We start from the raw sequence: 21868 nt of genomic DNA on the forward strand, positions 1-21868 counted from the left end.
GATGGTATGCGCTTGCTATCAGAAGGGCCCCTGATTCTCAATTGTCTGTTCATTCAGGAAGTAGACAAATGACTCTCATGTGATAGTGGCAGCTTAAGTGTAAAGGGTATAATCAGATCTCCCGGTTTGATCAATCACCATGCAAGACAACATTTCCATTCCTCGATTGAGAGGGGACAGGGGACAGGGATGATGGCACAGCCATGGTCACACAACTAGGTAGACCCAGCAATGGAGGAAGCGAAAAGGAGCCACAGTTCCCAGGCCTTTGTTTGACAAAGCCTACTTTCCAGACCAGTAGCCTTTAAAGCACAGGATCCAGGCCTGGGGTCAGCTCTGCAGAGCACAAGTCTGGCATGTATGGGCCCTAGGTTCAAGCCTCAGCACTACAAACAAGCAAAACTCCTGCTTTTGAAGAAGTCTTTGCCCTCAAAGGGGTGTAGGCTGGTCCCTCAAATGTTCAGGCCATTTAAAACCAGATGCACAATCACAGAGACTTTATCAGTAAAGGAGGCTCACACAGAAGGGCATTTAAACACACAGTACAGACTTCGTGCCATTAGCACTTACATGTGTTGGTGGCACCAGACCACCATAGTAGCCACCTAATGGTGGCACAGTGATTCCTTGAGAGGAAGGGGACTCTAAAGATTGATTTGTCAATCCTAAATAATAATAATAATAATAGTAGCCACCTAATGGTGGCACAGTGATTCCTTGAGAGGAAGGGGACTCTAAAGATTGATTTGTCAATCCTAAATAATATAGTTCCCAAGTAGAAAATTCATTTTATTTAGGCTCCAAAAGGTTTATTAAAATTCTACTCCATACAAATGTTCAGGGTCAAGGGCAAAAGCCTGTTAAGAAATGTGATTTCATTACAGCAAGCTCACCAGCTTTCCTAGTCGCCCATCTCAAGCTGTGCTAATAGCTACAGCAATCTCAAGACATGAGCTCATTGGGGCTGGAGAGATGGCTCAGTAGTTTAGAGCACTGATTGCTCTTGCAGAGGACCTGAGTTCAGTTCTCAGCACCCACATGGCGGCTAACAACCTTCTGTAACTCCAGTTCTAGGAGATCCAATGCCCTCTTCTGATCTCCACAGGTTTGCACATACATGGTACACTTCTACACATGCAGGCAGACACTCATAAAGAAAATAAAACACAAAATTAAAGGAAGATATGAGATCGCCCTATTGGAAAGGGGTTAGACCTGGCTCTAACAGAGGTGGGCAGAATAGAAAAGTTTCTACAGATGGAGGAAACCTGGCCATGCGGTCAGGGCTGCTCCCACGGGAAGATCTAACACCAGAATGGCAATTTTAAGCCCAGTGGTTGTCACTAACAAGCTTCGTGACTGTGGCAAGTCACTTGGCAGCTCTGGGATTCCATTTCTTCATGTGGGAAATGAGGAGTTTGGACCAGATCAGTGACATCAACCTTTGCCAACTATGACTACGGAAAGTATTTTACATGGTCACTGAACACATGTGCCCACCACTATAGCCACTCAGAGATGCACATGTGTATAGCCAAAAGAAATGCTTCATGGCACAGTACTAATTCTGCCTTAAATTCAGTCTAATAATTTCTACATGAAAATGCCTGACTAGGCAGTCCCTAAAATCTCTTCCAACTTGGAATTTCTCTCACTCTCTTCTGACACATCAAGGAAGATCAGGGATAACCATGTTCCACCAATCTGACCAGTGGCCTGGGCCATACAGTGCAGGCTAGACCAGCCATGTGACCCCAAGAACACACTTTCCACAAAGACTGCCAATACCCAGGAAGCAAAATGCTTCAGAGCTAAGAATGACTCTTAAAAGTACCAAGCCAATGTTCTTCTTATTATTATTTATATTACGTGTATGAGTGTTTTGCCTGCATGTATTTAAGTGCACCATGTGCATGCAATGCCTGTGGAGGCCAGAAGATGGCATCGGATCCCCTGGAACTGGAGTTAAGGACACTTATGAGCTGCTTGTGTGCATGCTGGGAACCAAACCCAGGCCCTCTGCAAAAGCAACCAGAGCTCTTAATCGCTCAGCCATCCCTCCAGCTTCCAAGCCAATGTTTTTAAAGAAAAAAATTGTCTTTAAAAATTACATAATATATGGGCTGGGGAAATGACTCAATGGTAAAGCACTTACCACACAAGTGTGGGGACCTGAGTTCGGATCCCCAGAGCCCATTTAAAGCCAGGTGTAGTCATGTGCATCTGAAGTCCTGGTGCTCCTACAGCAGAAAGTGAGGTGGAGACAGGAGAATCCCTGGCACATGTGGTGGCACAAGAGACCCCGAAAGTGAAGAACAACACAAACACAAGAGGTTGTTCTCTGACCTCCACACATGCTTCATGACAAGCATGCACCTGTACATACGCACATATCAGGCAACACACACACACACACACAACTTTTTTAAAATGTACTTTATATAGAGAGGCGATGAATCCACATGGGTCTTCATCTACACAATGGAATCGTGACTGACAGATGGGAGCATTATGCTTCCTGAATGTCATTTAAAATTTGGGAAAGCCTTTTGGTGTACTGATGGTTGGTGGGCACTCACCCAGAACACAAAACCTGGGGCTGGGGTCCAGGAATCCTTAATGTGATGTGGCCCCTCCAGCTTACTCTGATCCCATAAAAGTCTGGCAGGCAACTGCTTTTTCCAGTTCTTGCAGAGACCTGGGGTTTCTGAGCCCTCAGAGACCCCATTAACGTTCTGGTTCCCAGGACAGCTGATTTACACAGCAGGTGAGTGAGATAGATGCCCTGTTCAATTTTACATGAAGAATTAAATGCTAGCCAAGTGTAGGGACACACACCTTTTAACCCCATCACTTGGGAGGCAGAGGCAGGCAGATCTCTGTGAGAGCAAGGCCAGCCTGGTCTGCATAGCTAGTTCCAGGCCAGCTGGGGCTACAAGGAGACCCTGTCTCAAAAAAAATTTTTATATCTTGGCTAATTTGACTCTTACATGCTAAGGAATGGTTGTAGGAAAATATCAGAAGTCTGTTTTCGATAATTAAACCAAGTGGTTTTTCTAAGAGCAGAAAACTTGTGTATGGAATAAAAATAGTGCAGTTCATAATGTGCAGTTGTCTTGACTCTGTCCTGAGGCATTTTGAGTACTTTGTTGGGGTTGTGTGGTGTGACAGCATGGCCAGTACAAAGTGTTGTGTTGTGAGTTCAGAACCAAGGCTGCAGTGACGTCACACAGTGTGACACAGGCTGGCGCTGGCAGAAGCACTTTGGATTCATTATGTGTTTGATTTTGTATTAACTTTGTGCATGTTCAGAAACCTTTTATAGTTACCAAGGTTTTATAACTCCCGCATTCAATTACACAACCCCATAAGGGTCATAGCCCCCAGCTTTAGAACTTTGGGTTTAAAGTAAGAACACCTGAGTCTTGGGTGGTCTTCAGAGAAAAAGACAGTGTCACAAGAACCCAGGCAGGAGGAGAGAACAGCCAGAACCTGAGTCAGACATCACCTGTTTGGGGCATTGAGGCACCTCAGGCAGGTGGAGGCTAAGTCAGCTAAGGAGGGGTCCGGTGGAGTTACAGAAGATAGAATCCAGGCAAGGGGTGGTAAGCTCTAGAAGGTTGAGTGAGGGGACAGAAGAAGTGCTAGGCAGCCCTCCTAGCTGACCAGAACAGGCCTTCAGTGATCTGTTTTCTTACAAATAAATGTCATGCTCACACCCAAAACAAATGTCTTCAGAAACAATCTCCAACGACCTGGGCATGGTGGCATGTGCCTTTAATCCCAGCATTTAGGAGGCAGAGGCAGGCTGATCTCTGAGATTGAGGCCACTCTGGTCTACATAGCAAGTTCCAATCCATCTGGGGCTACACGGAGACCCTGTCTCAAAAAGACCAAAAAAAAAAAAAAAAAAAAAAAACCCTTAAAAATAAATAAATAATAATAAACAAAAGTGAAATGGGGGTGGGTAAAAGGAACAGAATAGAAAAGAAAGCTTTAAAGCCTCAGGCCACCAACCCCTCTCACAGCAGATGACTTTTTCTCAGGCCCTCCGAAGGCAAATAAAAACATTTGCCTAGGGTGGGAGGATGGGAAGTGGGCTTGGCCATGTCTAGACCAAGGACTTGAGAAAACACCCCTCAGTGGTCACTCAGGATAATTGCCCCTACAAATTCCCAGCAGGGACAGGTTCACACTGGATCCAGGTCCTCTTTCTATTCCAGGTGCCTGCCACATAGTAGATGGTTGATAAATAGAAACAATCTCAGATCACCTGAGTGATTGACACCACAGTTACCTGTTGATCTCCATGTAATACTCCCTGTGCTAAATGCTTGGGGACATAGGTAGGTGACATGTCTGTCCCCAGAAAGCTCCCAGTTTGAAAGCAAGAGAAAGGGCCATTCAAGCCAAACCATGAGAGCATGGGACATAAACAAGTTTGGGTGGCCACGCAGATGATCCTCAGTATGCTTCAGTCACTCCAGAATGTCTGTATCACAAGCATATTGTATACTATAAATACATGCCACAAAGAGTTAAAAATAAAATTTTGAGAAGAAGCAGTTGTAGAGGCTTAGAAGAGAAAAAAGTGAGCTGATGGAAGGGGGAATTGGAAAGTTCTAGACTAACCCATGGGGAAACTGGAAAGTTCTAGACTAATCCATTCACCACCTAGCTATGCCACCTGGGAGCTACAGAGCTTCCCATCCATCCAGGCTACTGCCCCAGGCCCAGACTGCTGCAGGAAGCAGGTGGAGAGTCTCCCTCCTCCTCCCTCCCCACCCTGCCACAGTTAACTCCTTGGCCCTGAGTGTGCTCCCTCCACTCTCCTATACAGCTGCACAGTGAGGTGGAGAAACCTCTCATGAACTTCCGCGAGAACTTCAAGAAAGACATGAAAAAGTGTGACCACCACATCGCTGACCTCCGCAAGCAACTGGCTAGCCGTTATGCCTCAGTGGAGAAGGTGAGAGGGCAGGGCACCTTGCTGGTGGGCAGCTGGGAACTTCTGGGACAAGGTGGGTCAGAAACCAGCTATGGCTCTGGGTATCACAGCAGAGACATTGGTCCTAGTCTTGGATGCCTGTACCCGAGGGTGAGTGGGAGCAAGAAGAAGCCTCAGGTGCAATGGTAGCTGTAATGGGCACACGAGACTGAGCAATCCCTGTTTCTGTGGACACAAAGCCGGATGTACTACTGCTGTATATGTGGCCAGTGCACCTGAGCCTCACCAACAGGTGCTTCCTGGACTGATCTCCTCCGAACCCTGGCCCCATGGGAGGCATACCATGGGAGGCAGGGCTGCTGGTGGCCAGCCCTGGAGGAACATTTGATCTTCCCAGTGGCCTGACTCCATGCCCTAGAAAACAGGAGTGGCATATCACCATAGGTACCCAAGACCTGGCCAGATGCTTTCACCCAAGGCTGAGAGTGAAGATCAGGAGGATACATGAACAGTGAGGACTGAGGCTATGAGACAGGGCAGCTGATACTGCCAGCTGTTGTGGATGTGGCTGGAGGAGGGGTGAGCCTATAGCCCCTGCCTCCCCTATAGCTCCTGTGCCATCATCCACACAAACAGAGATGATCAGAGGGAGGTGGTAGCAGGACCCAAGGCCTGGCTTCAGCTTCATCAACAGCTTCTCTGCCCCTCCAGGCCCGCAAAGCCCTCACAGAACGGCAGAAAGACCTGGAGATAAAGACCCAGCAGCTGGAGATCAAGCTGAGTAACAAGACAGAGGAGGACATCAAGAAGGCGCGGAGGAAGTCCACGCAGGCTGGTGAGCCTGAGGCCGGTGGTGATCTGGCCACAGGAGCCCAGGAAAGGGGCTGGAGTGGCTGGGGAGACTGCATCTCTCTTCCACAGGCTTCTATTCCTATAGTGCATGGTCCTTCCCATCCTCCCCCTTGAAGTATCCCTTGTCTCTCCTACATGTCCCATGTCCAAGGATCTCAAAGGAAGAGGCAAGAAGCAGACCAGCTTCTCCCAGGCCACAGTGAGGACTGGACAGCCCATGCTGTCCCTGCCCTGGTCTCTGGACTTTCCCAAGTCCTAGATCTAGGTCCAGAGGTAGATGGTTTCTTCCATGCACCAAGAGCTCAGGGCCCTGTCCCTGCTTGGATCCCACAGAAATGTAACCTCTCGCCCACACCCAAGATGTTCCACCTCCCCAGGGAGTTACACTATGGGAATGAACGCCTGCCTGAGAACAGAGGCCAGTGTTTGGTTTTTAGAAACATCCAGATTTGGGAATTATCCCACACTGTTCCAGTAAGCAGATTTCTTCTGCCATCTACTGGTAATAATTAGGTATTACACAAGGAGGGAGGAAACTGGCCATTAGAGCCAGGAAAATGATCTATCTTTTCTCAAAGATGCCAAGGTTTCAGGCAGCAAGGGCAATGAATCTGCCTCTGCAGGTAGGACGTGCGCTGTGGAACTAGGGTCAGAAGATCTTTAGGTCCTCTTCATCTTAACTTCTGATGAACAGTTCATATTGCTTTAGAACGAAGCAGCTACCTTACACATTGTGAAAATAAAGTGGGATAGAAGTTACGTTGATCACAAACAAGTTGATGCCAGTAAAGCATTTCCTTAAAACATTTTTATAATTTCCTGATATATTTATTGGGAGTGGGAAGGTGACCCAGAGAGGGAAGAAATGTATTCAAATTAATTTATTAAATTATGAAAAAAATTATACAGCAAAAGCATTATCAATGCATGGCAAGTGTTTAATCAGCACACAAGAATATAAAATGTTATTCACCAGAAATAACTGCCAGTACTTCCTAGTATTTTAAGCTTTCAGATAATTCTTCAAACTGGATCATATGATACTGCCTTTTGAACTTCTTTTTCAATTAATAAATCTTAGCAATAGCCCCCTCTAAACTTCTTTATGCATCCATTCATGCACACTAGACACTTTAATTTTTATTCATGGTGCTGGTGAAGGAACTCAGGGCCTTCCTTGTACAGACTAGGCAAGTGCTTTTCCACCGAGCTGTGTTCTCATCCCCAGTGATGGTATCCAAATTTATTTAATCACGCCTTTGATGGATTTTCAGGACTTTTAGATTGTTTCAGAGCGTTTGTTCATGATGAGATGCTGTGCTATCATAACTCTAACTCTTCATTTAGAAAAAGTGTAGATGTTGGGTCAAAAGGTTAGATTCATTTTGATGGATATTTCCAAATTGCTTCCCAGAGAAGGCACCCACCACCAGCATCAGTGAATACTTCTTCCTTAAATGCTTATCAAGATTTGAAATCACTGGTATGCTGGTAAAAATAAATAGTATTTTGTTATTAATTTGCATTTCTCTATGAGAGGGTTGAGCATCCTAAAAGTATACTTATAAATTGTTTTTGACTCTTTTTTTCCTGTGACCTGAGTAACTCATATCCTTTCTTAATTTTCTTGTTGAATACTTGGTTTTGTTCTTCTTGACTGATTAACAGGTTGGTTCTATCTTAGGGAGAGTCACTCTTGGTCTTCTGAATTGCAAATCCTTTCCCAAGGTTAGCATTTATCTTTTACTTTTTCTCTTTGAAGAAAGAGGACCTTTTTGCTTCTGGTTTCTGATGCTGTACAGTGGTATTCTCCCTGTGGTGTCTAGATTCAGAGGAGACTACCTTAGAAAGGCCTTCCAGCTCAGGGATGCCCTCATCTCTTTCCTCCTGTTCTTTGTCTTCCTCCTCCCTCATCTTTCACAAGGACACTGGAAAGAAGGGCATTTGGATGTCAGGGGCATTAACTTCAAATCACCATCACTGTCATCATCCTTATGAATATACTGCCGTCTGTGATAGTCTCTATTCCAATTAATTCCATATATCAACATATTTCATCTTCACAATGACTCTTTTTTTCAGTCTTTTTGAGATAGGGTCTCCCTGTAGCCCCAGCTGGCCTGGAACTCACTATGTAGACCAGGCTGGCCTTGAACTCACAGAGATCTGCCTGTCTCTGCCTCCCAAGTGCTGGGATTAAAGGCCTGCATCACCACGCCTGGCTCACAATGACTCTTTAAAGCTATGAGTATCGCACTCATTTCATGATGAAGAAACTCAGGCATGGACAGGTTATTGACATGTCCAAGGCTTATAAGAGTAGAGCTGGACTGATAGCCCAGGTGTTCTGGTTCCAGAATCAACTGGAACTGTGCAGAAGGGTCTGGTTTCTACCCCTTGAGCTGCCGTAGAAAACACCTTCCACCTTCCTTCCCCTGAATCATTTCTCAGTGCTACAGATGTTCCTGAAGCATGTTCTCAGAATCAGAATGGACAGATAGGGCACCAGGAGCCTCACAGATGCTGTTTGTAGGTCAGGATGCTGGTCTCATCCTGGTACAGAGTGAAGTCATGGTGGGAATGCAGGGCAGAGCAGTGTCCATGCCCATCCCTCTGGTTAATGCCCCTTGACTAAAGGAGCAGCCACTAGCCTTGGGCCAAGGGCAAAATGAAGAAAACACTTGACATGGTTCTGTCCCCAAGGCTCAGCACTTGTGTAGCTGTGGAGTCAAGAAGTCGTGGAGTGAGGGTTCTGAGCTGATCTTGAGTTATGTAGACACAAGTCTCCTAGTTTTCTTCCACTTCCCCACAGAAGCAACATGAGCGAGAATGGTACCAGAGGGGTGGCTCTCAGTCCATTCGAAAAACTAGATTCGACTGAATTTGACTTTGAGAATTCTTAGACTCTCCTCTAGATTGACTAGAGAGAGTCAGATGGCTTTGGGGGTTGGTTGGCTCACAAGCTTTTCCCAATGTGAGCAGAGACCAGGATGCCCAGATCTCACCAGAGTCACATTTAGACAGCGCAGTAAGCCGGAGCCACTGCTCCTCCAGTACATGCCCTGCCACAGGGTCTAGGGAAAAGGCAGATTCTGGTTCAGCAGGTCGGGGTACACCTGCAGTCCTGTGTTCCTCACCAGCTCTGAGGGGCACTGATGCCATTGGTCCACCGACTGTCCTTTGTGTAACAAGGTTCCAGGGTGCCAGCATTCTTACTAATGTTGGAATTGCCTCATAGTTTGTTTTCATTCTAATGATAAAACTGTTTCAAATATATATGTCATTACAGAAGGTACCGGGTTAGCCATGGAGATGTAGGAGTTGTGTTTATTCAGATTGCGGGTATGAAATAACATGCTATGAGTGCTTCCCTCTTGCTCAGCCTGTCTCAGTTTCCCGAGGCTCCTACTTGGCTGACCCTGCTCTGGTGCTTGGCTTTCTACCAGTACTACACATCGCATGAGCTATAACCACCAGACATGTTGTGCTGGGATTCAGAATGCTGTTTGCACAGTAGTACTTATGCATGCACACACATGACTTCCAAACTTCCTTCTTTCATTAGGGTTAGGAGGGGTACTAGGGATCCTACCCTCAGCTTTACATACACTAGGCAGGCACTCATACCACTACATAGCTCTTTATTTTATTTTTTGAGACAAGGTCTTACTACGTAGCCCTGGCTGGCCTGGAACCGTATGTAGACCAGGCTGGCCTCGAACTCATTGCCTCTGCCTCTGCCTCTGCCTCTGCCTCTGCCTCCCAAGTGCTGGGACCACTTTATTTTTGAGATAGGATCTTGCTGAGTAACCCAGGTTGACCTTGAATTCAGTGTATAGCCCAAGCTGACCTTGAACTTGCAGTTCTTCTGCCTCAGGCTCCCAAATGCTGAGATTACAAGTATGCACCATCACACTCAGGGTCACACATACTCTCAATAATAATAATAAAATAATAATAATAATTTTAATCCTTGGGATCTGCAGCTGCATTTGGGTGGACATTCTGAGCCTTGTCTCCTTGAGTTGCCTCCTTCCTTCATTCATTCCCCTCTTCTCTCCTCATCTCCCGACTTTTCAATGGCATCGTGACCCTGGAAGGCAGAGAGCTAGGCATGACCGTAGGCATAGGCAAAGAAGGGCAGCCATAGTGGAGACATGGTGTATGTGATGGAGCATGATGTTGGCTTTTCCCAGGAGATGACCTCATGCGCTGTGTGGACCTCTACAACCAGGCACAATCCAAGTGGTTTGAAGAGATGGTGACTACCACACTGGTACGTGATCAGAGATACATGAGCACAGCGGTGAGGAAACTCAAGTACAAGCAGCCCTGGCCTGGGGACAGTGAGCACAGGGGGGTGGAGTAGAGGTGACAGCAGAGATGATAGTAGATCTGTCAGCACTGGGTCCAGCCTTCAGTCTGGGCCTGTCTGTGCTCCAGCACCTCCTGCTGTATAAACTTGTCAAGGGCCAAGTCTTTCTCTGTACTCCCTTATCCACTGAGGGGTCAGGATCAACCAGGAAATTTCCCTATCTCAGTGAACCATGGCCCTACTGGGATAAACAGCTAAGCAGTGGAAAGAATGATAGTCTCCACCCCCCAATACACCCACTAGGAAGAACCTAGGTCCTTGATGGGGGTCCTTACAATGCTTATGAATAGAGAGGCTGGGGAACTCTAGAGGGGATATATATAGGCCTCTGCCCATGGTGGCAGGTCCCGTGTACTGTCCTTCATGTTCCTTATAAAGGAGCAGCCTCTCCTTGATGGTCAAGATTTGCCTGAGTAGGACAATAGAGTGTGGCTGGTACCTGCCCCAGATGGGAGAGGAGATGGCCTGGTGTCCAAAACCACCCTGTCCATCTACCACAGGCCTGACTAGCCACCTTCTCCAGGTGTCAGCCCACCTGGGAAGATTAGTGGCCTCCTCCAGAGTCAGTGGCCTGGTTTTCCTCCCCATTAATCTTCTAATTAAGCCCCCTTCTTTACCCTCCTTCAGCTTAGTCTCCTGAGCAGCGACCTAGTTACCCATACAATAACACCCTAATCTTCCAAAGTCAGAGCCAGCTAGAAACCAAAGACAAGCCCTCTCCAGTCAGTCCTTCCTTTGATGATGGACACCACAGAATTTCCAAATTGGTCTGCTCTGTCCCTCAGCACTAGGGGTAGACAGAGACTAGAGAGCTGGAGAGGCTAGGAACACACATCCCATTGATCTACCCATCGGGGTGTTGGGCTGTGGCTGGAGAACATCATTGATCCTGGTTTAACTGCTATTCCTCCCATAGTTCCATGTCACTTTGGGCAATTGGTGACAATCACACAACCTCTCTCTAAGTCATAGTGAGGACAGATAGTGCACATGAGGAGTTCCACTCTGTGCTGCCAGAGCTGCTCCCATGGCCTTCACCTTCACTCTAGAGATGAGCTTGTCCTTCATCAAAGCCTAGAGGGTCACATGGGCTGGAGATCCACAGCCACGGACTTGTGTTTGGGGTACGTGGTGTTCTGGCACCTGCTCAGTGGGAAGGTCCCCAAAATAGGAAATGTACTCAGAACCCTCTGGTCTTTCCTTCATTGGCAGGAGCTGGAGCGGCTGGAGGTGGAAAGGGTGGAGATGATCCGGCAGCATCTGTGCCAGTATACACAACTGCGGCATGAGACAGACATGTTCAACCAAAGCGTGAGTTCCCCACCCTTACTTACACTGAGACCAGCAGGACCCCTCGGGACCAAGGGGCTGAGGAGAGCCACCAGGCTCTATGCCTTGGCAGGTTAAGTGGCCATTACAAATGAATCTGTTCTAAAGCAGGCATTGGGCAGGTGCTCCTGCCAGAATTAATTCTTGAAATAGGCTTAGTATGGTTGCCCTGGATGCCCATGTGACCCATCCCGAGCACATGAGAGAAGTGACCCTGGAAGTGTTGTGCAAGGATAAAGAAGCCATCTTATTTTGTTTTACCTGTTTTTAGGCAGTCTGGCTATGTAGCCCAGGCTAGGCCTTGAACTTGTGGTCTTTCTGCCTTACTTTCCCAAGTACTGGGACCACAGTCAGTTATGCGTTTCATCCAGCCAAAGACATTGTCTCCCCTGCAAATTTCTTTAGAAACCAAACCCAAAATACAACTTCTAAAACCATAGAAAATGCCCAAACTAAAGTTCTATTATCCTTTTCTGAGGTTGGCCACGTGAAGACAGATGAAAGAAGAGGTTGCGGGCCCCAAGTCTTTAGGGTAGCCTGCCTTCTCATCCAGGCCTTAGGTCTGCAGAGTAGCTCTGGCTCTCAAAGTGCTCTGTGTGTTCTAAACCTCAAACAGCCTCCTGTGGGGCTTTGGAACCTTCTAGAAGTGCTGGTCAGAGGGTATCTCCAACAGCAGCAACATGGGGCATAGGAGACATCCTGGCTCAGCTGCCACCTCTGACAGTGATCCCCCATTCTATGTCCCTTGCAGACAGTCGAGCCTGTGGACCAGCTGCTTCGAAAAGTGGACCCAGCCAAAGACAGGGAGCTGTGGGTCAGGGAGCACAAAACGGGCAACATCCGCCCTGTGGACATGGAGATCTAGAAGCGCCTATGTGGCCCCCGAGGGTCCTGCCAAGGAGAAGGCTGGGGGTCCTATGGAGAAGGGGTGGCAGCTCCCTCAGGGTGGAGCTGCCCTATTACCTGCTGTCCTGTCCAGTGAGAAGAAGAAAAAGAGCTGTTGATTCCAGAAGGAGGCCCCAATATTCCCAGGCCACGAAGACGGACCCACAGCCCTGTCTTTGTCTGTGAGACTGAGGCCCCCAAATCTCATGCTTGTCACTCTGAGAACAAACTGAGGCTAGAATGCTGTGGTCCCTGCTTAGCTCCTCAGAGGTGGCTGTCACACACTTGTGCACTGGATGCCCAAAGCCCGCCCTCTGGCTGACCTCTCATCTCCAGGGCTATAAAAGAAGAAAGGAGAAAGAGGTCCCTGTCTCCAGCCAGTGTCAGGGTCAGCATCTAGGATAGGAGACACCATGCAGCTCACAGTCCGAACCTGTAACCTCTTGCAGCCCTCCCTATTTTTCCATTGCATTCTGGGAGCCCACGTCTGGCTTTTCTCAGCCACTCTTCATCCCCAGGGGTCTTAGGAAGAAGGCTTGCTGCTTATCTTCCCAACTTTGTCTGGTGAAATCAGGATGGAACTACCTCAGTTGGCAAAGTAGGCCTGATTGGAGTACTGATTCATAGCTCCTATCAGATCAAGCATCAGCTGTAAAGTCTACCCTGGAAGTCCCAATCCACCCTTCCTTCAGCCTCTTTCTCAAGAAGCGCCCCCCCATTCCCACCCTGATACCCCTTCTCAGACTCAGCAGAATCCTCAGACAGCTGTGTGCGTGTCCAGAGGCTTTGGAGGTAGAGTCTTAGAAAGTCCATCTACCACCATGCCCTCTACATCATACTAACCTTGATTAGTGCTCTCCCAGACTGCCCAGCACAGGCTTCATGGGACTGAGTCCGTCCTGTGTGGGAGACAGGTCAGGATAAGTCCCAGTCATTGCCCAATGGTTCCAGTTCTGCAGGAGAATAATGGGGTTGGAACTGCTGTTCCCTGATTAGGCACTGGACAGTCGTTACGATTCTCATGGCCACAGTAAGTTGTTGCCACCCAGGAAAGAGGGAACTTCAGGAAGCTACAAGAACAGGAAGCAGATTCCAGCTGGGCACTTGTGCCCTGAGAGTCTATCTTTCTTCATCTTTCCCACTGATGACTTTGTATTTGACCTGTCCATCTCCCAGGAGCGTAGAATCCTCTGAGCACATCTCCTGAATCTTTCAGTCTTATATGCTAATAAGACAACTTACTAATCTTGACTTTTTTGGCACCTTGTTCACAGAATTGTCTCTCATAGTTATTAGGAAGATGTCTAATATACTACAGCAAGCTAAACGTTGTCACTGTTCTTACTGAAATGTCTTAACCACAATGGCCAGCGTGAGAGCGTTTCACCAACATAAAGGATGGGACTATCCTTTGGGATACATAGATACTCCTTCTGGGTCTGGGCATGGGCCATGACACCAGCTACCAATTTTAGGATATTATTTCTTGGTTTCTTTATTCGAAATGGGTGCTAGTGGTAATTGCTTTGTGGCTTAGCAACCGAATCTGTGGATGATGGTCAGACATTCCAAGTCTTGTCATTACACAGAGGTTTTGAATATAATGTGGCTCATGACCTTCATTCCTTCACCCCCATCAGAAGGGTTGAGAGTCCTCTGATCTGTTGCTTCCTCCAGCATAACCCCACTTGGCCAGTGTGGGTCATTCTGAGGTCATTCTCTCCTCCTCACGTCCTTTTCAGTCTCTCCACATCCTCTTCTTTCTCTTCTTCCATCATTCTATTCATGAAGCATTTTGTTACAGCCAAGCAGTATGTATGCTCTGATCTGAGGACAGGGTATGACAGCTCTGTTATCAAGCAAGCCAGGAGACTGATTTCTGTAGACATGACCTTTCCTGGATAACCTTGATTCCTATATTCAGATACTCTGCAGATTTGGGTTGTCAGAGGTACCATCAGGTTTTCTGCTGATTAAGTTGGATTCGTTCATTTGTGCATTTGGTTTTGTTTTTTTTTTTTCTCTCAGTAAATGCTTACAGCTGAGTGCTGAGTGGTAGAACTATACTTGTGTTTAAGAAGACACTCTCCTGCTCACTCTGTTCCCCAGGCAGACAGGTGAGTTTAGAGCCTTCTGGAGAGGAGAAATATCATACTTTCCACCCACTGGGATTCTTTTGAGTTTTAACTACACCAGGAGGTAGTGACCTAGCAGTGAGATTTGAATCTCCTGATAGTCGGACTCTCAGCTCATATCCAGCTCCAGTTCAGAAATGGATTTACTTGGTTTTAAGTAAGTTTCTTTGCACTACAAATAGGAAGAATGAAGCCAGGGAGAGCCAAGGGTGCCATGAAATGAAACCCAGAAATGAGAGGGTGGAGTCAAGTGTCTAAGTGCCCTGTCCCTCACAGCACCCTGTGGATAGCCAAGATGACAGTGAAGTCTGGCCAATCTAGAAGTGCATTCTGGAGTGTGAGCCTCATTTCAGTTGTTGCCTAGGGGTTTTGCTTTGTTGGAGGTCCTGGGCACCTAACCTAGGATCTCATATGTGCTAGACAAGTGCTCTGCCACTGAGCTACACTCCTGCCCTGTTATTTTGCATTTGCGAACATGTCAGTTCTTGGAGGATTCAGCTGGGTTTGTTCAGGGTGGGTAGCATCCACTGTTCATGCTGACAACAGCCCAGCCTCCTCCACTTGCCCCCACCCAGGAGAGCCAATGCACTTAAGTTTTGCTTGCAAAAGCCTGATTTAAAAAAAAAAATCTCTAAAATGAATGATGTTCAAAATGGGTTTGTTGTCATGACAACCCCCAGGAAGAGATGCTTGTTATCGTTCATTATTTTCTAGTGCTTCTGCGGAGTACCACAGTGCACAGGCCATTTGGACGATGTGGACGGCAGCCCTGGGCTCTGTCCCATTGACTGCTGTGTGGCTGCCTTTGTACCTTCACACAACAGCCTGCTGATCCAGAAAGAGTTCTGCAGTCATTGATTAACAGCTGGAACAAACCATACAAAATCATGATGGGTTTGGGTCTGTTCCCTCTGTGAAATCCAGGCAGTTACAAGGTTAATGGATGGGTGCATAAAAATCTTGGCTAAACCAAAGTCCCTTCTTGGAAATGCAAGCCATAAAATTCAAAGGGTGTCAGAAGACCTTGGCTTATTTCAGGGGTTTTGCTTTTAGCTGTGAGTAGCCTTGACAAGGAGAGTTTAAACAGGAGTCTGAAGACCCATTGGGTCTTATGTAGCTACGGGAAAGCACTTTGCAGACACTAAGCAGGGGAGCAGGTCAGCTGCCTGCAAGCTTGACCTAGATACCCCTTGTTCCCATAGTTCCTCCCACCCCTACAAAATACATTTTCACCTCCTTTTTCCAGGCTGATTGAGGTGTGATTGCATATAGTATAATTCATCCTTTCAAATAATGCAGATCTTCAAACTTTGGCATATGTGATCTTATAACCACCAAGATCAGCATGTCCTTCATTATAAAAACTACCTTCATATACTCTTGGGGTCAGTTCTGTCCCCCCACCTCTGATCTAGCAGATGTTCTGACCAGTCAGTGTTCTGACCCTACAGTTTTTCCTCTTCTATAATCCCATGTAAATGGAGTCACACTGATGCAACCTTAGTAAGTCATGATGTCATATATGTCAGCAATGGGTCCCCCTCTCATCACTGAGTAGTATTCCATCGCATGGGCAGACCACATTGTTTATTTGGTTTTAAAATGAATCTTTTGTCCTGGAAGTAGTAGCCCCAGCCCTTTGGCTTGTTTGTATAACTGCTTCCGGCCAGGGTCAGAGCATAAAACAGGTGGGAGTGTGGGGAGTGGCAGCAGTCTCACCCCTCCACCCTGTTACAACCTGTGATTTGTCTCTCAGCTTGAGAATGGAGGGGTAGCTGTCACCTTACTCCCCATGGGATTGTGAGAAAACATGGATGAGCCAGCTGGGGCCTTAGACACAGCATGTTCCCTTCCTGAATCCATGTCCCCTGCCAACTGAAGGTCTTGTTCTGTCCCCACCCCTTCTCGTTGCCTATTTGCAGCCTTCATGCGTGGTCATATGTATCCTGGTAGCTCCATTGCTGTGGCCAGAAGTCCTCCTCCTGACAAGCAATTTTCCAGTTAGATCCAAATGGGGCTTTTAGTCCCACTCTGAGAGTGGTGTGGCTCCTCTCAGAACCCTCAAAGAAACTGTACCTTTTGAGAAACTGTCCCCAGGAGTCAGGACAGCTGTAAAGACAGAGCTACCAGATCAAATCTGTTGGTGGTGGTACTTTGCCTCATGGGCAGGCACACTGAGACTGGCCTGTGCCTATACCCTACCAGATGGTGGCAGATAGTGGCAGAGACAGGACCAAGCCCAACTAAGGCCAGGCCAGGTTGGGGTTGGGGTTCCATGGTGCCTACTCCTCCAAGCTATGTCTTGGTTATGCATTGCTGAATAAAAGGTGCACCCTAGAAGGTTCCTGGGAAGCTCAGGGTAAACTGGAGGCATTCCTGGGTTCAGGGGAGTTGAAGGTCAGGACTGGGAAGCTAGATCCCAAGAATCTCGAGATGGGAGGCAAGGCTGCTGGGACCCCAAGGGGAGGGCTCTTCAAATACCCTCCACCTGCAGGAGTATCATTTCTATGGGGGAATTCCTGAGGTGAGGGACCAGCTCCTCATTGGACCGTGGAGAGTAAGACGGGGCCCAAGATTAAGCCACCAATGCCCTAAACTTCTCATGCTGAATGTGGCTTTCAGGAGCTGTCCTGATGTATCTTGGGTAGGGGGCCATGGTGATGGCCTTTAGACTCTTACTAAGTGATGTTGGGGACCTGTCCTTTGTATTTGAGGCAAATTTCTAATGAGACTACAATGGTGGAGTGTGACACTGGGATAGAAAGAGTGAGAATGGCCCTGCCCCGCTGCCCTGATCCCCTGTTTGTCCTGCATCCTAAGAACAAACCCTGTCAGGGCTTCTGTGTATTCATCTGTCCTTCTCTGCAGCCCCCTCAGGAGACAGGCTTTCGGACCCAGGGACCGACATTCCGAGGGACACCAGCCATCCTGGGTGAGAGCCTGAATCTATAACCCCTCCCTTCTCTGAAGAAGGACATGGCCAGAGGCATCCCCTTCATGGACCCAAGCACATCAGCAAACCCCATGAAAGTGGAATTTTCTAACAAAATAAATGTGCTTGTTTGGTCTGTTTTCTGTAACTTTTGCTAAATACTTTATACATTTTTAATGTTGGAAAGCAGTGTCTCCTTGCCAGCATTCCTCGCCCGGGATGAATGTGTTTACTCCACACTGTATATCTTTCCATGCTCCGGCTGCCTAGACCAGTAAATAAAATGGATGTAATATAAGTTGTAAGTAACACCGTCAAAACTCTGATCCCAATGGAGGCTGCACGCCCCCCCCATAATAGCATTTGTGTGTATTAATGCTGAAAATTAAATGTTTAAATTAGAGTTTAAATCTTAAAGGCTTTTGCTATATATAATTGTCCTACATTATTATAAAGCACTTTCAGGAAGTTGGATGTGGTCCCCTGTCCCCCTTCAGCTCTGTGTGTATACTTGAGATGCTTAGATTCGTCCCATGTAAAATAAACTGTCCAGAGACACTGGGTCCCTCAGGGACCTCTTTCCTAGAAGGCCACACACTTCCTTTATACAGAGGGTCTCTGTTCCCCTGGGGCTGTAGGCACTGGAGATAGTCTGGCTCCCAGTGTCTTAGTAGAGGAATAAGGGACATCTAGACATTGATACCCAGGTGGACACAATGTTACTAACCCCAGTCTTATGCACCCCACCCCCTAGCTTAGCTCTCCATCTTGCTTCTGCCTTTGGGGTTGCAGCTATTGTTTCTTTTTCCATTCATCCATTCATATTTCCATCCAAAAACCACTGAGTGCTTTTTCCATGCCCTCTTCCCTGAGCATTGGGAATATATCAGTGAACTCTTCCCTGGTGCTTCCCCTGTAACAGGGGCAGACAGGCAAAGCCCAGAGAGCTAGTAAGTACATCAGCCTGAGCGACTGCAGAGCACTGTTACAGGAAACTCAGAGGAGTGAGGCTGGGTAACATTAACTAGGCCCCTGTGGAGAAGGTTGCATTTGATTAGGCACAAGGAGACCTGGGAGCCTGACAAGTCTCCAGGAAGAAAATTCTAGGCCAAGAGGAAGTCTCTAAATATCTGAGGTCAGTGTAGCTGGAGCAGAGGAGCCAGGAGAGAGAGAGCTTCTAGGACCCACTCAAGGAATGGCTACAGGATGGGGCAGGGGCTGCAGGGCTATGCCAGCTGTCACAAACCTTTAATATTCACTCTGGGGGAGGTGGACAGTCACATGCACAGCCTGACATCACTGTAAGTACCACAGAGGCAGGATCAACTGCTAGGAGGGAAGGTGTTGCTCTCTATTTGCCATAGGATGGGATTGGGATGGTGATCAAGACCTGGGTGTACTTTGAAGGTAGAGGCAAGAGGAGGTCCTAGCAGGTGGGTGCAGAATGTGGCAGGAAGAGAATTCCTGAAGATGACACTGAGGATCTGGATCCTGGAAGTTGAAGAGACAGGCAGTCGGTTCCCATAGTGGAGATGACTGGGGGGTGCCCTTCCCAGGTCATGTCCCTACTACTTCCAATCCTTTCTGTCTGAAGCTCCTGGCTCACAAGGGTCACCTTGTCCTTAGGCTCAGAGCAAGGGAGGTGGAGGAATGTAAGGAGGGCTGGAGTCTGAGCCTGTGAACAGCTGAACTCCTGCTTGAGGACAGCAAGACTGGCCCTTGAGAAACACGTGCTACTTAGTCCAGGCAAGGCTAGGAGGGATGGCACAAATGGCCCTGTCCCCTACAGCGCAGCCAGTGATCTTTGGGGCACTGGGAAAGTTTATGAGTCCAACTCAGACTTAACAAATCCATTCACAATACATCATCTCCAAAAACTTGTTTGGCTAATGAGGATGAGGGCTCCCTCTGATAGAAGATGTTTATGCAGGTTTTCAAACAAACCTCCAGGTCATGACCCCTCACTCTGAACAGTATCAACACAGCTGCCTGTGGTCCCCTCCTGGGATCCCCTCCCACAGGGGGTCCCTCTAGGGCACAGCAACCTGAAGACTGTGACCTGGACCCAGCTATGTCCCACCTGCTTCTAGTGCCTTTATCCTGTCTCTGGAAAGGACAGGAAAGCCAGGGAGCTCTGGAAGACCTTCCCCCAACCTGGAGCCATGTGACTCCTCACTGTGATGTCTTCTGTTGCCATGGCAGCCCCAGCACCTCACCTAGGAAAATGAAGAGGTTGGCCTCTACACTCAGCCTCTTTGAGAGAGGGACAGTTGTAGTATATCCAGAGCCCAGAACTGGCCAGCCTGGTCTCCATTTCTGGCTTTGCAATTCTGCAGCTGTGTAAGTCAGGGTTGGACACAGGTCTTAGGCACCTCCATTTCTTACCTATGACCTGGCCTTGGTTGTGGGCTGGCTTCACAAGGATAGCCTGACATTTTAGAGGCACTTCTCTTTTTTTTATAAAAAAAATATTTCTTATTCTGTGCATGTGTGCACAGGTACACACGCAAGCACATGCTGTATATACATGCCTGCAGGTGCACTTGCACTATGGTGAGCATGTAGAGATCAGAAGAGAACTGACTCTCCTTCCACCAAGTGGATTCCTGGGGTTGAATTTGGGTCCTCAGGCTTGCAGGTCAAGCTCTTTTACCCTAAGCCATCTCACTGCCCCTCCAGGCACTTCTAACTACCTCCCAGTCAGGGCTCAGAACTAAGGCTGGCCTCACTTTTCTCCCATCCCCTAGCAGAAGCAACAGGCTGCACTGACTTTCCATTACTACATGTGATTCCTGAACTCCACCTGGGGTAGGTGGGTGTTCAATGTGATTTCTAACTGTGCTTGAGAACAAATACCTCCTGCAGGACAGTGAGAGGGTCCAGAGGACTCCTCTAAGAAATCAAACTCTCTCATAAGCTTGTGGATAAAGAAAGTTTATACACACACACACACACACACACACACACACACACACACACACCTAAAGTTAAGGTTTCCTGCTCTGAAAACCACACTAAGTAAGTTATGTAAGAATCAGCACTTTAATGCTTGACCTTCTAGGTCTTTCCTAAGCAATGTTAAGGTGGATGCTGTGGTTTAGACTGTATTCCCCAGAGGCTCCTCCTATAGCACTCTGTTGGGTTGTGGTAGAACCTTTAAGAGATGGAGCCTGGTGGGAGAAGTTGTCATTAGTTCACGCCCTGGAAGGGAACATTGACACGCTGGCCCCTTCCTGCCTTTCTTTTTGCTTCCTAGCTGGCACAAAGTAAGCAGCTTCCTCCACCCCACATACCCACCATGAGGTCTTTGTTTTCTCAGCACAGGCCCAAGAACAATGGGGCCTGACCATGGATGGAAACCTCTGAGACTGTGGGCCCAGATAAACTTCTGTTTTTACCCTGATCATCTCAAGTATTTTGTCAGTGACAGAAAGCTGACTAGCACAGCAGGCCTAATGGTAGAAGACCTACCTCCATACCAATGGCCTGTTAGTAAACAGGGTACAAATTTCACTTACCAACCTGGAGACTCTGGAATTTCTTCTTTGTAATTCTTACCCCTAGTCTAAGGGTACCAGCTCACCCATCCTAGAGGACAATGCTGGAGTTCCAGGGCTCTTTCCCTCCAGCACTGTTAGGGTAAGCACAGTTAAACCAAGGGCTGTGCTTACCCTCCTGATGGATAACAAAGATTCAGCTCTGGTATGCCCTTGAGGGTTCTTCCTTATGCTCTAGGCTCACACCTGAGCTGCTAGTGCAGTGAGGTCTTCCTTTGTGCAACTCCCTGCCCTAAGCTGGTTATGTCCCCATCTCTCACTCAGCTAGTGTGCTATGGCTTCCTGCCCCCCTCCCCCAGCACCACACTGGGCTGTGAACAGACCTTCCACCTGAAGGCTGAAACTGAACCATAGCATATCACATTTGGACCACAATGTGCATTTTCTTTTTTAAAATTTATGGTCCAAGATTAATAGTTTTAAATTGCATTTTAGGTCCAGCAGTATGGTTCAGGTAAAGGCACTTGCAGTCAAGCCTGTGTTCAATCCCCAGAACCCACAGTGGAAGGAGAAAACCAACTCCTGCAAATTGTTCTCTGACCTCCATGTACACACAAACACATTCACACACGTTAATTAACTAATCAATTAAACGTATTTAAAGGATCTGATTTCAGTGCTTTCGAGATGACTTAATGGGTAAGAGCACTTACTATGCAAGCCTGAGGATGTGAGTTCCAATCCCCAGAATTCAACATGAAAAGCCAGGCATAGTCATGCTACCCCTGTAACCCTGTTATGAAGGGGCAGAGACCAGAGGATTGCTGGGGCTTGCTGGCCACCAGCCTAGTTTCAGTCAAAGACTCTATCCCAAGGAAATAAGACAGAGACAGAGGTATGACCTCCACATACACG

The 21868-nt window shown here is 47.6% G+C and overlaps 1 protein-coding gene across 8 annotated transcripts in view; it reads left to right on the forward strand.

Annotated features, from left to right (window-relative positions):
* Positions 1-17862, forward strand: part of Gas7 (growth arrest specific 7) — a 264772-nt gene extending 246910 nt beyond the window's left edge. For all 8 annotated transcript variants that reach the window (XM_008855723.2, XM_008855724.2, XM_008855725.3 and 5 more), the window contains 5 exons: positions 4841-4969; positions 5660-5783; positions 9997-10076; positions 11388-11486; positions 12256-17862. In XM_008855723.2, the coding sequence (XP_008853945.1) occupies positions 4841-4969; positions 5660-5783; positions 9997-10076; positions 11388-11486; positions 12256-12369 (546 nt within the window). In that variant the 3' untranslated portion in view covers positions 12370-17862. The remainder of the gene's footprint in view (positions 1-4840; positions 4970-5659; positions 5784-9996; positions 10077-11387; positions 11487-12255) is intronic.
* The last annotated feature ends 4006 nt before the right edge of the window (positions 17863-21868 follow it).

Source organism: Nannospalax galili, unplaced genomic scaffold (genome assembly GCF_000622305.1).
Source record: "Nannospalax galili isolate Female #2095 unplaced genomic scaffold, S.galili_v1.0 scaffold146, whole genome shotgun sequence".
Classification (NCBI taxonomy): domain Eukaryota; kingdom Metazoa; phylum Chordata; class Mammalia; order Rodentia; family Spalacidae; genus Nannospalax; species Nannospalax galili.